The following is a 15,316-nucleotide window of genomic DNA, read 5'->3' on the forward strand; positions in this document are numbered from 1 at the left end:
GTATTACTATCTCTCCGATATGATTGGTTGTTCCACTGTGCATTTTTGTATAAGGAAACCTTGTTGTCACCGTTTCAGCCTTTCTGTCCCCTTTCTTTTAGCCTTGCTTAAAAATAGAACCGGAAATGTAAAGTGAAAGTGCTTACCTAAGCATTTTGATTAGAACAGCGTATTACTTTCTCTTCGACATGATTGGCTGTTCCACGGTTCATTTCTGTATAAGGAAACCTTGTTGTCCCCGTTTCAGCCTTTCTGTTTCAGCTCTTAGATGAAATGGACGACCAGGAGGCTTTAGATTTAGAGATCGCTTTTCAAGAAGCTGCTGACGAAAACGACCGTGAAGTCGAAGCGAATTTCGCCAACCTAGAAGGCGGTCAAGGCGGAGATGGAGAAATTCACAACTGTCTTGGTGGTTACGAATACGAATTTGTGGACGGGATAAATGACGATCAGAAGTGTCCAGTGTGCCTTTTTCCTATGAAGGATCCCGTTCAAATTGAGTCATGTGGCCATAGACTTTGTAGAGAATGTCTGAAGGGGATTCTGGGGTAAGCTGTGCGAAGCGTTGTGTAGGTTAAAAAGAGTTACAGCGACAGAAATAAAGCTTCGATCCTTTGTGCTTACGTAAGCAATTTCCTTTACTTCGGTAAACACGCGTGGTGATAAGCATGATGCAATATGCCATCGAAGAAGTACAAGTCGTGGCAACTGAAAATCCACGAAAAGACGTAAGGATTCTCACTAACCTGTCTAATTACTGGGTAATAGCTGGCTCACAATGCGATTGACTTCGCGTATCTCCGCTATCTAAATTCATCATGTAGCAAAGTAGTTCTTAAAATGGCACTATTAAGCTCAGATGTTCAATAAGAGGGGCGTAATTCATACGTTTGGTGTGGTAAGATAGATCACAAAACAAACGAGGTAAATTTTCATCATTACACAGATAAATATCGTGTTTTAGACAATATTTATTGTATTTCTTTGTTATCTACAGGAGCGGTAATCCAGTTTGTCCAAAGGATCGGGAAATAATTAATATTAATAAGGTAGGAGAAGTAATTATTTCTTCTTATGTCCAGAAGGCGCATACTCCATCAGTCCTCGAAGAAATACAGCCCACGGCTTACTAATCGATAGCTACGCCGTCAGACCACACTTGATTATGGAATTGCATCTATTGCAAGTGATTGCAAGGTTTGCTGTTAATATTCGATTTTCGTAAACGATACAACTTTGTTGGCCGACTTAATTCAAAGTGAGGCACAAACACTGTTCAGTAAATAGCTATCAGGGCTAGGCTTTCCTCTTTTTCTGTGTTATATTCATGTTTGTGAAATACCCTTAAAATTTCATGATACTGCTTTGAAACTAGGTTAATTACTTCCTCAATGCTTTCTTAGATGTAATACTTCTGTGGTGTTTTAAAAGCCTTTTTAAAACTTTTCTTATGGCCTTTCATAGATTTTACCTTCTGATCGATTTACCTCTAACTTTCTGCAGCGTACAGGTCTTTTCAGACAAGGGCTTTGCCAGAGGAATGTTATCCCTTGAAGTTAGATGCTTACAGAGTGATAGAGGATGTCTGTGGGTTGGTCAGTTGCGACATGCAGAGGTAAAATAAAAGTTTGATTATTCTAAGTAATGATTGAAGGTGGAAATCACGATATATGTTTTATAGGATTGAAAACCTCCTGTGAATGTTGCAACAGTTAGCTACGTCTGGTGAACAAAGTAACAAAATATACGCCTGATTATGCGACCGAAAGAGTCAATAAATTGAATTTGTAAATCAAAGGACTACATGTTTTTTTTTTAAAAGGTCAACCAGCTACAAGTTTTCTTCTCACTTCAGGAACATATTGGGGAGTGTTCTTATGAAGATCAAAATTGTTTGGCTTGCGACGCTCTTGTTCAAAGGCGACATTTAGAAATGCATCAAAATGACTCATGCCCCAAAAGAATCATAGAGTGCGCTCACTGCCAGGATGAATACACTTTTATGGAAAAACAGGCAAGTATACGACTTGGCATTTTAGAGATCATCCATTAACAATTGCCTTTTGAGTTTACATCAATTTAAGATATTGAACTCCATCTCGAGAGAATATATGGTTTCAACAAAATGGAAAAAAATAGAAAACAACGTATACTGGGAATACACTGATATAGAGTCCAAAAAATGTTTAAACTGACAGACGATCTCTTTTTGCTTCAGCAACACGAGGAAGTTTATTGCAGACGCTTTCCTCTTACCTGCCCAAACAGCTGTGGAAAGAAAGAAATACCAAGGGAAGAGGTAAATGGTCTCTGACCCGACTGCTGTACGATCTACAAGCTACTCCGTCGATGTACATTGGATAAGACAGAAGATTTGCATAAAAAAGTTCAGAGTGTGCAGTGTATCTAAATAAATTTTTGAGTTCTCGTTTATATAGCGCTTTAACGTTTGGTATTCTTTTTTTGTTTCAATCAGCTGCAAAGTCATCTCTCAGAGAAATGCCTAATGTCAGAGGTGACTTGTCCCTATGCAAAGGCTGGTTGCCCATTTCAGGTTTGTCACGAAATTGTAAATTGATATTTTCTTCGATCCTTTTTTATACCCATCCCATCAAAAAGTTTGCCACTAATTATAGTAACCATCCCGTAAAATTTGAATTAAGCAAAGAAATTCACCCAACCGGACAAGTTGGTGACGCAAAAAGTTTTAGCCTTTGACAATGTGGTTTAATCGAGACTCCAGAGTTAAGCGCTAAGCACAATATACCAATACCCTTGCCCTTCCTTACCAAGTCAGGAATGGGACAGGAGTGTTGGCAGATCTGTACTCACCTCACCAGTAATGTCATACAAGATTAAATTGGACGAGATAAAGGCAAAGATACGTTTGGCAATTAATGACACAAACGATAACAAAATCTTTGGGTAAAGGGGAACTATACTTCATCTGATAACTTATAACAGTGTTAGAGCTCTTCCCAAAGCCGGGGGTGATAGGTAATTTTAAAGCCTAATTGTACATAGGTGTAAGCTGAATATTGTCACATGGCAGTACAACTATTATAAATTGTTAATTGATGCTGCTGGGTAACAGTTATGAAGAAGGCTTTCACATGATGAGTATTTTCATCTAGGAAAAGTAACATATTTCGTTGATTACATGACAAGATAGCTAACATGTATATGGCAAGGAAAATGTTATGCTACCTGCTTCAATAAGAGCGGACATCTTGATACACAAACTGAACGTTCTGCATCATTTTTCTTTTGCAAAATATTTTAATAATCGATTAATTGTTAACAGTGCTTACATTTTAACAATACTGACTTAACATATAACTCTAACATTACTTACAATGGTAGCATTACCTGAAATACTAAAATTACATTTGATGTTACACCTACTACACTAGACTACACCAAACTACATCTACCACACCTACTTCACAAAACTCCACCAAACTATACATACTACCATCAACGCAGTTTAGGAGGTCTTAAGAATACTGAGTTTCTTTCCATTCCACCGAGACTTGCGGTGAACGTATAAATGCCTGCATCTTGCATCTATAAACAGTTGTTAATGTCCATCCGAGTAAGTAATTAATCCTGTTTGTTTGTTTGTTTGTTTGTAGGACAAAAGAGTTCATCTCATCGACCATTTAGAGGCAAGCGTAGAGGATCATTTAGAGATGACATTTTCTTCGCTATTGGCTGCGGAAACTGAACTGTCAGTTTGCCATAATGGAATGACAGAGTTCCAACAAAAGTTCCATGACAGCGAAGAAAATAATCGGAAACTCTCACAGTTAGTGGAGGATCATCGTGAGCAGATTCGTGATTTGACCTTGGAGACGAAGCGCTTGGAGATGGAAAACATCAAACAAACGAAGACCATCGAAGAAATGTTCAAGAAAAATAAACTCCAGATAAAACAATGGATTACAGATATGAATTGTAAAATCGCCAGCCAAGGAACAAAGATAGAAGAAGTGTACCTTCAGCTAGAAAGGAAGATTGAGGAGAAAAACAGCCGACATCAGAAGACGACGGCAGACATAGAGCACAAGAACTTTCAACCACCTCAGCTAATGTTCGTAAATGGAGTCAAAACAAGCCCCTGTCATAAGTCACCAGATGTACGGAAAATCGTTGTAGAGGAATTGCCTTATGCCAGCTATTCTCCACCACTGAGTATAAGAAAATCACAAACGTCGCGGCTTGAAACCCCATGATAGTGGTAGCGACGGAAACCAGGCATGAACGTTGAAAATGGTGTCATAGAACACCGCCGGGCTTCAAATTCATGACAGACCGATTCGTCCGACCAAAGGAATGACTGAACTGATTGGTTACTGTCCTTAATCCTATATAAAAGAGTTAACGCTATCAAACGTATCTGTGAAAAGTACCCTCAGTGATGAATTTGATTTCCTTTATATATACATATATATATATATATATATATATATATATATATATATATATAGAGAGAGAGAGAGAGAGAGAGAGAGAGAGAGAGAGAGAGACCTTTAGTTCGCATGAAGCACGAGGTTTGTTTGTTTTTTTTATTGTGAGAGCCAAAGCTTGAGTGATAGCACTGACTTTAATTATAGCTGTAACGAAGGCTATTTTTAATTGTGATTTGCATGACGTTCAATACCCTCTTGTTTTGTTTGGTTGTGTGACATACTCTCCGAATTGTCGGCATTATATTTCATTCGGCCACGAGACACGTGTTAGTCGCAAGCCTGGCCAGATCGAAGGATTGTCGAAATACTAGAATAAAAGAACGGGGAAAGAGGTATTTCACCTTGTTTATTTTAGTATTTATAAACCGAAACGTGTATAATCAAAGGTAGTTTTGTTTCGCTTAAGATATTTGTGTTGTTTTGATTTATCTATTCACACGCCCCGCGTGTTCGATTTAAGGATATTTCGATTAGCGTTTACTGTATGGTAATGGCCTATTTTGATTTATTGTATTTCAGTTTTTATGAGCTTTCAAGTGATTAATAAACCAGTTGAGTTTGATAGACGCTTGGAGGTTCCGTTAATATAAGACGTTTCCCCGACACGGCGTTGATTAAGTTTGATTTGATTTATGTCAGCGTCCGCCCCATTACAATAGCCTTTCAATGGAATACAGATGAAAGTAAGCTGAGAGTTTTCATAACACTGAGCAAAGACAATGTAAGCATTTTAACCTTTGCAGGGAGAGGTCTAATGGACAGGACCACGGGAACATTTCTTAATGAAATTGTGTGACAGTCCTTACAAAATGTTTGTTCCCGGCGAAAAATGTATCGTAGCCTAGTTTCATTTGAAGCGCGTGTCTATGTCTGCTGATAACGCCCTGAAGTACCAATGAAAATGAACATGAACCGAACTTACCAGTTTTTTTTTGCACTTTTTTATACAGTAGTTTTTTATGTCATCTTTCGCATAAGTAATCTTTGAACTCAAGCAAGAAGTGTCCCTAATTAAAAAGCAAGATTAACACCAAGAGTGCACTGATTAGGAACTCTGCAAGCGCGTGGAGATAGAAATAACTAGAACACGGTAGAAACAATTCTCCTTTTTCGATTCTGAAGTTGAAGGTTATAAAGTTATAAACAAATTGGCAATAGAAACAGATTACTACTTTGAGGAAGTGAGGGAGGGCGCTTGTTTGACGTTAAGGCCGAGCGGATGGGCGCTTCTTTTGGGGAGGACGCTTATTCGAGCACGGGCGCCTACCGCAGTACGACCCTCGGGGAAATGCCGACTAAAGCACCTTGCCGAAAAGAGCACACTCAATTTTTGTCACGCAAGATGCGGATTTGCATTAGGTGCTCCCTAAAGCATTATGTTACATCAAATTTTGCGTGACTGAAAACATACTAGGGGCTAAATCGAGTCACCGTTTGAGGCTAAATTGATGGAAAAGATTTCCGTGGATTCTCATCCACTTCAGATGGAAACGACAACACGAGAAATCTTGACTGACAAAATCATCAATCCAGTGTTCCAGAGAGCCCATAATGTCAGAGGATGGGTCGATGCTCGCGCTTACCAAATAAAGCACGAAATGGCACTGGTAAGTGTTCTTTGCAGTTTGCTTTGAATATTCCAACGCCCTAACGCAGGCTTCTCTACCTTCCTTATTCGATATAATTGGAAGCAAAACATATTTCAGCTCTGTAGCTGTTTGATTGCCTTGGGATCTCACATTTTTGGTCGTTTGTTTTCTTCTAAAACTTTCGTTCGAGCAAGTATTTGTATGATTCTCCTGAGATAAAGTGATTTGCATGTTTCTCTCCACTCCGAAAAGCCTAGTGAAGCCTCTGCTCAGCTTGCTGAGATCATTGAAGACGGAAGATCTTCGAAAATTCATCAGATTCTGACCATAAATCAGTCATTGGTACTTAAACCTGTTGATTATAAGATAAAGAGTAAACTAGGTAAGACATTTCGGTTACGTAATTGATCAAAATTCCCTATTTTGACAAATACTCTTTGAACAATCTGTAAAAGCCTTAAAAAACATTAACTGTAAATCAACAAACCTCTCCCTCCACTCATTGCGTAATTTTTCTTAGGAGACTTAGACGACTATCCACGCTCCACAAGAATGACGCTAGCATCGTAATACTGCAAAGAAACAGCGTCACAGTTTCGATGATTACTGTGATTGGTCAGCGTAATCTAATACTATCCCAGAGGTTCCATGGTTTCAGAGCAAGATAACCAATTCGCTTCTCTTTTCCGTCCGCCCCAGAAGTTTGATTATTTCTTAAATGACTTAGACTTAAACAGAAACCTCGATTTCCCTGGTCTCTTAGGTAAAAACAGTTCAGTTGGAGTAGCATGAACCCTCTGCCCTAGGATTTAGTTTCCTCACGTTCCTTAGGGCGAGAGAGGATACAAGAAGACGAATTTGCGAGCATCATTTTTTAGCTTCGTGGCCTCCAATTTCCATATTTTGACCCTATGGCGGAGTCATCGCATTGCCCGCAAGTTGTTCGTGACAAGATAATTAGATATTCAGATATAAGCCTGGTCATCAAATCGTTGTCAGAGCGGCAGGATTAGAAATTATTTAGCCGTGATATCTTTATTTTAATTCTCCCTTGACTGTACATTTATTTTAAATTTATTTTCGCATAACTCGACGCATGCATAAAATGGCAGGAAAGGATTGCATCACATTATCGTCCTGCTGGTCTTGTGTCGTGACGAGGATTCCAACGTGACATAATCTTCTTAGCTCATTTGATTGCTCAGTGCTCTATAACAACGTTATTGTATATCTGCACACTCTCGCGTGACCTCACAATCCAGGCATTTTACTGTAGAGACTTATTGATAATCACTTATTGTTAACAGCTGTCGTTTGTACACAAATAAAAAAGGTTGTCTTCTCGGAAATACGAATGACTTCAAGAGTGAGAAGGCTGGTTCAGACAGCTTCAACTCGGCAACGTGGGATTGATCATAAAGTTGATCAATTGTTCTTTTCTCCTTCTAATCTCTCGAATTTACATAATATCGATTGTGTACCGGTACACCAGGACAGCCCCGTGATGTTATTTCACTCCCGAATTAATTGGCGTCGCATCGTTTATCCATAGCGATTGTTACCATTTACTTTTGTATGTCCTTTACATGGAGATTCTCACTGAAGAAAGCATTAACCCGGCGTTCAAGAGAGTGAACTATAGAGTACGAGGATGGCTGGAAAGTCGTTCATATGAAATTCAACAAGAGCTTAAACACGTAAGGAAAGTTATACCATGTTATATATATATACTATATGTACAAGTATAGTATGTACTAGTGATAATCATGGATTTGAAAAATTTGGATGGATACTTGGAATGTAGACACAGAAATCTCAGCAACACACTATGGTGCGAAAGTTTCGGCCGTAAAGGGCATTTCAATTTGTAAAGAATATCACGGTTCATCTGTGAGAATAAGATTACTTCGTGGCAGCTTTGCGTGCTTGGGCACTCAGGCGTGGCGAGTTACAGCAAGATATCAATAACGCATGCTTTGCCCTGAGGAAACAAGCTGAAACTTGGAACAATTGTCTCAGCGAACTTTTCCTGATAGTTGCGAAGTGTATGGGCTACTTAAACTTTTTCTAGATATTTTTAAATTCTGGTTATTTTCTCTCATGTTCGCTTTGCCAGGGAGCGAAGAAGCCATTTTCCTGATAGTTGCAAAGTGTATGGACTACTTAAACTTTTTCTAGATATTTTTAAATTCTGGTTATTTTCTCTCATGTTCGCTTTGCCAGGGAGCGAAGAAGCCATTTTCCGAAGTTCTATTACACTATGGAAATCCACAGGGAATGGGACAACCACCTATTACTTTTTTTAGACAGGTGATATGTGAAAAACTCTGTATATTCTTATGAATTATTGATGAATAAGGAACAACTGCCTGGCTGACTGACTGACTCAGAACGATTGGCTGACTCATACCGGAAAACCGACTGACATAATAAGTTAATGTCACAGACAGACTGACTAACCATGACTGTCATACAGGTAATGATTGATTTTCTCCGTCTGGGTAACTGAGAAACTGACTCCGACTCAGTGACAGAAAATGACTGGCTAAGTGACGACGGTTGACTGACTTAAACCGACAAGCTGACAATGATTGACAGTCATTTACAATGACTCACTGTCTTACAATAACTGACAGATTGACGATGACAGTGACTCACTGTTTTAAGCTGACTGACAGATAGGTGAATTAACTTCACAACTGCGTAGCTCGTGGACTAACGAATTAACTGAATTGCTGAGTTTCTTTAGGGGGAACGATCGAATAGTTTACCAGAGAAGAATATTTGGACAGCTGGATCGACAAATACAGAGAATTATGAGTTGGCCACGACATTGAGTCAAACGGCTTTGTAGCGAAACAACCGCAACACGAATTACCCATGTGGTTGAAATAGAGGATAAATCAAATAAACAGATTTAGGCAGACCAACCACAAATAAAACTGACCCGTTAAGCAACTGCAGAAATGAAGCCTGAAAAAAAATCCGGCTTAGATGGGATTCGAACCCAGACCTACCTGATGCTGGTTAGGCGCTACTATCAACTGAGCTACCAAGCCACACGTAGGTAGTGAGTCAAGTTTTAAAGGGTTCTTGTTTCCGTGGAAGAATAATAAAAAAAAAAAAATTAAATCATGAAATAAATTTCATTTGACTCGCGGATTGAAAATCAAATAAAGCCATGACTGCAAGCCTCAACTGTGTTATTCTTACACAGGTTTTGGCACTTCTTTTGTGTCCTGACCTTCAAAATGATGACCGTTTTCCACAAGATGCCAAAAGAAGGGCGAAAAGAATTCTTGATGACATGATAGGACAGACTATAGGTAATACGAATTAGGGTTTTCTAATTATAGTGGAGGAAACAGGAATAGGTCCTCTCCTGTATGTTTGGCTGGCATATTAGAGGTAGCACCCCGCATGTATCCTCACCTTTGTATCATTCCACCAAATAAGATATAGGAGCACAACATGCCCGACACCCATTTTTTAGTGTGGCATGTCATATTATACAATTCATGCACTTCGTTCCAAAGCTACTCACGGAATTCGACAGCAGTGAAATATTATACACCTCTACAAACAACAGAGTGAGTGTTCCTAGTTGATTACTCGCAGCAAATACCACCCTGGTTTCTCCTCCAATGGAGGGCGGGACTTAAGACGGGGCTTGCATTGTGGCCAAGATTTCTCCGCCTCCCTATATTTGTAAATTTTCTGGGTAAGCCCTTGTTCCCGAACTTAATAAATTTCAAATTTATAGCAGAAACACTTTCATTCTTTTACAGGTAGTTATACTTCAACTCAGGGGATCACTGTCGTACGTGAAGACATCGCCAATTTCATCTCTCAGAGAGATGGCCATCCAGCAGTATCCAGTGATATATATCTCACTGATGGAGGGGCCGAGGGACTTGAAGTAAGTGAAATACCCAGTAGACACTTCAAAGGATTTTGGGTGGGGTAAACCCCGACCTTGATTAAATATTCCGGGGTCTGTTAATAACAAACAACTGGGTCAATTGTCGTACTTCTATTATCGGACCCACGTAAACCATATTGAGACAGACATTTTAGAATAGGATTTAAGAAAATTCGTACTACCACACATCTATATCGTGCTTTGAAGACAACTGTCACACCCCTCAGAGGTCCTCAGAGGTTTCCAGTTCAAAGACACATCCTGTCCAAACTAAATGGCAAGATTTTCTACCCTTAAACACTCAAGACCTCAAAGGCCATACCCTGTTTGGCGGCGAAACCCCGTTTAGGTCAATGAAAGAAGTCCCTCCCCTTCAGAGTAGTGAAATCTTGAACCGGTTAGTGAATTTTCTCAAATGTAATTCAGTTTCGTGTTGGTTGTTACCAATACCAAGATACGGATAATTTTCACGAAATTACGTGTTGTATAGAAAAAACCACTGATTTTCGAGAAATTGATTGTCGTGCCTTTATTTGTCGGTTAGGTCTTGCTATATAACTACTGATTATTACTCGATCCTATAAATGAGAGATTAATTTTCCCCACGCGAGTTCGATGTCTGTATACTTAGTTTACCTCATCTAAAGACGTTTCCTACCAGGTTTTTCTCGAGCAAGTTCAACACAATTAAGGAAGTATACTGTTCATTGAAAGTCCTTTAAGAGCATGATACAATTTTAAATAATTTTCCCCAGGTTATGTTGGGAATAGTTCAAATTGAGACTCATGAAGTAACAGGTCGTGCTGGAGTGATGATTCCTACACCAGGCTTCAGTATGTACCAAGCTAGACTACTACAACACAACTCTTATCAGGTAATGACCACAACAGAACGTTTAGTTATTTTTCGGGTAGAACTGCATACAAATGGTGTTTGAAAGCTTCTAGCGTCCTTTTGACGTGTACGACCGATGTACCGTACAAAGAAAAAAAAAAGAGAAAAAACACCTATACATGCAAAACCTGATAATAATTCAATTCTTTCAGTAGAGACAACAGAAATATACGTGGAAAGACAAGTGCTGCTGTAGTATGCGCCTGCTATATGCAACTTCACACGGCGCAAGTAAAACTTTAAGCTTTAAAAAAATTTTCTGATGACCAATTTGGTGTCAACTGGCTTAGTCTGATTCAGTTCAATACACCGATGAATTCATTTACCAGCATGAATGACTGACACGGACACGTAATAGAAATTCTGACAGAGTACCAAAAAACTGACACACATCAAATGCAAAATGAATGAGACCAACCTTCCAAGGCACCGAAATTTCTTTCAGTCTGTCAAGTTCTTCAGGTTTCCTCGTAAAATGTCAGGTATCTGAATTACATAAACGGCTACTTTCGCAAGCGCTGTGTTGCCCGCGGCTCGGCTGCATCCGGGCTCCATTCCCGCCAAAAGTGTAGTGACGTCACATCTCTGCGAAAATGTGATTGGTGACTTCCAACAACTTTACCTTTCTGATACATGTCATCATGATTCATTACTTAACACATTTTCAATGCTTTGTCCAGATATTTTACCCTCTTGATGAAGATAATAACTGGGCTTTGAACATAGCTACACTCAAAAGAGTGTTGGAGGAAGCCAGACCGCACTGCGTCCCGAGAGCCCTTGTATTGATTAATCCAGGAAACCCAACAGGTAACTTTTGTAAATTTGACAAATTTCAAAACTTTTTTTATTCTGGAAAGAAAAAGTGTTAAGACACTTACAAATTCAATTTTCTGTTTTTAGGACAGGTTTTGACTTATGAAAACATTGAAGAAATCATCAGATTCTGCGCTCGAGAGAAGTTAGTGTTATTCGCCGATGAAGTCTATCAAGCCAATATTCATGTCGATGGAGTCAAGTTTCACTCGTGTAAGAAAGTCCTGAGGAATTTGGGAGCAGAGTACAGTAACTTTCAACTGATCTCGCTTCATTCCAGTGCAAAGGGATATGCTGGAGAGTAAGTGTACAGTATGGGTATACTCAAAAAGTTTGTGTTTATAATTACTTCATGTAAGACTTAAGATAGACCACAAAGTGTTGACCTGAATTGACATGAAACCAGGGGAACTCGTGTTACCTTGAGCGAAAAGTAAACCAGTAGCTTGAAGGGCGGTAATATCCATACAATAATTCAGCGAATAAAAGTCCACAAAATAAACTACTCTGTCCACCGAATAATGATTTATTTGCTGGAGAGTGTCATGTCACCCACCTGGAGGCGGTTGGGAAGCCAGGGGCTCACAGGGACGGCAAGAGAACACCATGCCCCCCCTATTTTGACCAGTAGTTGTCAACCAAAGGAGAAATCGCCAATAATATTTCATAAAATTGTAGTGTAATTGTCACCTCCATCCTGGATAATGAAGCGTGATATTGTTAATTTCGATTTTTTAAAGCCATTGAATACATAATTTCTTTCAGATGTGGTCTCAGAGGTGGATATATAGAGCTTGTGGGATTAAGTGAAAAAGTCAAGGCTCGTATCAAAATGTACCTCAGTGTAAGATCTTGCCCCTCAACAGTTGGGCAGGTACGATTAAGATAATAAAACGGCATTCATATTAAGGTATATCGAAATCAAGGCTGAAATTGAAAACTTAAGAGAAAGGCCAGTGGTTCCAAAATAAATTATTCTCGCTCAGTTGTCGCAAAGGGAAAAAAGACCTTTAATCAGAACCAATTGGGTACATATATAGACAGAGATGAAAAAAATACTTTCAATTAGCGTTCTCGCATAATAAAATATTTTACTACTATTGCTGTTACTATCATTATTGTTATGATCATTATTATTATTACTATTATTGCCACTATTCTTCTCATAGCTGTTATCATCAAAAAACTGATTACCGTGACCTAATCATTTGCATGATTATTATCTTACTTACGTTTTTTATTGATATTGGTGGGGAAGGGGTTGATATTTGAGAGCTAAGGTCAAAGTATGCAGTCCTGCCCCCCTCCCCAAGACGTTTTACTCAATAACTTTCCCAATGGCCTCCATAGAAACTTCAACGACCATTTTCTTCTGCGTTCAGCACCCTCCCTCCCCCTTCGAAAGTTTCGCTGATTGAAAGTTTCACCGTTCCTGCTCCCTTCTTCCATCGCCACCATTATATATCCTCGAGTTTAAGCCAACTTCTCCTTTTCCAAGGTGATCATGGGGCTCATTTGTAACCCTCCTAAACCAGGAGATGAATCCTACGATCGCTTTTTAAAGGTAAGCATTCAAAATTACATTTTAATTCGATAAATTTTTGACGAAAGAAACTAAACTTCTTACTAACAAGCGTTCTTGAGGAAACTCGAGTAACGTAAGTGTTGGGCGTCACGCAGGATGAAAAGTCGCGCCAGAAGAACAAATTGGCTATACACCTAAAATTTTGTTGATTATGTATCATTTATGTTCGTTTCAAAGGAAAAAGAGACTGTACTGGATTCTCACAAGAAGAAGGCACAGTTGACAACAGAAATGCTCAACTCTATGGATGGGGTCAAATGTAATGAAGTAAGAGGAGCAGTATACGCGTTTCCGAGGATCACACTGCCGAAAAAAGCTATTGAAGAAGCAAAGGTAATATCACAAGCTCTGAGTAAGAATGCCCACGTAAGTGTAGACACACCCAAAGGGGTCAAAATTTCTTTCCTCTTGAGCAACTTCGAATTGCATGTCAACATCACTTCAGCGCGTGGCACGTCTACTATCAACGTGAAAATTATCAAGCATTAAAATGTTCAAAATAATGAATGGTGGTCTTCGAAATGCCGCAAAGATAAAAAGCAAGAAATTGTAATCGAGTATTTGAATGACCCTCAAATAGACCGACGCTGATCATGATTTGCTCCTTATGTACATTTCCTGTTTCTAAGCAGTATCACCTTGAACTTGTTACCAGTCGATCGAATCTGGATTCTATCTTCCCGATTATACAACCAGTTATCTTTTTCCCTTTTAGGCACAAGGAATGTCTCCGGACGAGTTCTACTGTTGGAGGGCTTTGGAGAAAACAGGAAGCTATTTGGTGCCAGGCCACTCTTTTGACATGAACGGGAGCGGTAATCATTACTACTTTCGGTGAGATATGATGCGTATTGTGTTTTCAGATTGAGCGAAAAATTCAGCCCGTTGAAGCCCTTGGTCAGCGGAGACAATAGAGGAATGGAGCAGCCAAAAATGGCAAGAACCTATGCCAGGCCTTTAGGGCACGTTCCGCTCTCCCACTTTTTTTCCATTTTTCTTTCTTTTTTTATGCAGATTGTCTCACCCCCAGTTTGATAAGCGATGGCTTTTTTCCTGCTGGAAATATTTCCAGACTTCGCGATAGCGCGCCACGTACGGACTATCAGGCTTACTTGCGGCGTCAAAATTTACTCTTCTTTTGAAATTGGACTTAAACTTACCTTTCCCTCCATTTATTTTCTAATTATTATCTTTTACAGAATTACCATTCTTCCTTCAGAAGACAAGTTTATTCCTATGTTTGAAAGACTGAAAACTTTTCATCAAGATTTTATGACGCAGTATGAAGACTAAAAATGAAGACCAAACTGTGTTCTGAAGAGTTTGTACTTTTTTCTTGTGTGAGCTTCTCAGTAACTTCAAATTAAAAGCGAATTATAGTTTTTAATCTAATAGGGAAAAATCTTTAGTCTAAGGGCAATCTAGTCTTGAGAGTACGACGGTTTTCGTAGAGAACTCGGTCGTGTCTAAAGGCTCCCGAAGGCGTCCCGAAAGTTCCGAAACCACCACGTCTAGTGATGACTGGAGTCGTGACGCCATTTTCGAAGCGCAAAACACGAAGCTATAATTGTAACCAATCAGCAAGTAATGGTATGTTCAAAATAAAGATATTCTTTTATAGCCCCTAGGGGAACTAGTTATTTTCTTATCGCGGGGGGGGGGGGGAGGAAGATTTTTAAGGGGATAACATGATTTTTCAAGGGGGAAGGAAGGGGAAATCAGTCGTCGCCAACAGAGTATAAAGGGGGGGGGAAGGACTAAAGAAATATGACTACCAGTCGGAGGGGATCATATGGATATTACAGAGCCTTAGAGGAGGATCAGGTAAATTTCGTCGTAACAAACTGTAATCGTCCGACCCCCCTTCCACAGGTGATGAATAAGGATCAATCCCAAGGATACATCAAAAGGCTGGTGATCCAATTTGATAACAAAAAGGGAAACACAAAGAACAGAGTAACGAAAAGTAGATCGTAGGCAAATCTAGAAAAAAATTCAGCAAAATTTCTAGTAACCAAAATTTGGAGTTTACCAGTG

General features: G+C 39.3%; 2 protein-coding genes across 5 annotated transcripts; both read left to right on the forward strand.

Moving 5' to 3' along the window:
- Positions 1-131: 131 nt before the first annotated feature.
- On the forward strand, positions 132-4,481 carry LOC113665074 (TNF receptor-associated factor 4-like). 3 transcript variants are annotated; one of them, XM_089199943.1, is made up of 7 exons: positions 132-548; positions 998-1,049; positions 1,511-1,615; positions 1,823-2,014; positions 2,219-2,299; positions 2,477-2,554; positions 3,636-4,404. In XM_089199943.1, the coding sequence occupies exons 1-7, from the start codon at positions 274-276 to the stop codon at positions 4,233-4,235; spliced, it is 1,383 nt and encodes a 460-aa protein (XP_089056069.1). In that variant the 5' UTR covers positions 132-273; the 3' UTR covers positions 4,236-4,404. The 3 variants fall into 3 exon arrangements, with proteins under 3 accessions (XP_089056069.1, XP_089056070.1, XP_089056071.1); XM_089199944.1 differs by having other exon boundaries at positions 134-548; positions 1,856-2,014; positions 3,636-4,481; XM_089199945.1 differs by having other exon boundaries at positions 249-548; positions 998-1,197; positions 1,504-1,615.
- A 1,386-nt stretch (positions 4,482-5,867) lies between these two features.
- LOC113669059 (alanine aminotransferase 2) lies at positions 5,868-14,902 on the forward strand. Of its 2 annotated transcripts, XM_089199942.1 has the most exons (13): positions 5,868-6,079; positions 6,582-7,758; positions 8,285-8,371; positions 9,279-9,387; positions 9,850-9,980; positions 10,739-10,858; positions 11,559-11,688; positions 11,782-11,995; positions 12,460-12,568; positions 13,193-13,258; positions 13,457-13,612; positions 13,995-14,113; positions 14,479-14,902. In XM_089199942.1, exons 2-13 carry the CDS (start codon positions 7,648-7,650, stop codon positions 14,570-14,572), a joined length of 1,446 nt encoding a protein of 481 aa, XP_089056068.1. In that variant the 5' UTR covers positions 5,868-6,079; positions 6,582-7,647; the 3' UTR covers positions 14,573-14,902. The 2 variants fall into 2 exon arrangements, 1 of the variants encoding a protein (XP_089056068.1); XR_016184891.1 differs by lacking the exon at positions 5,868-6,079 and having other exon boundaries at positions 7,523-7,758; positions 13,045-13,258.
- Positions 14,903-15,316: the final 414 nt, after the last annotated feature.

This window comes from Pocillopora damicornis, chromosome 3 (assembly GCF_964200805.1).
Source record: "Pocillopora damicornis chromosome 3, jaPocDami1.2, whole genome shotgun sequence".
NCBI classification, from domain to species: Eukaryota; Metazoa; Cnidaria; class Anthozoa; order Scleractinia; family Pocilloporidae; genus Pocillopora; species Pocillopora damicornis.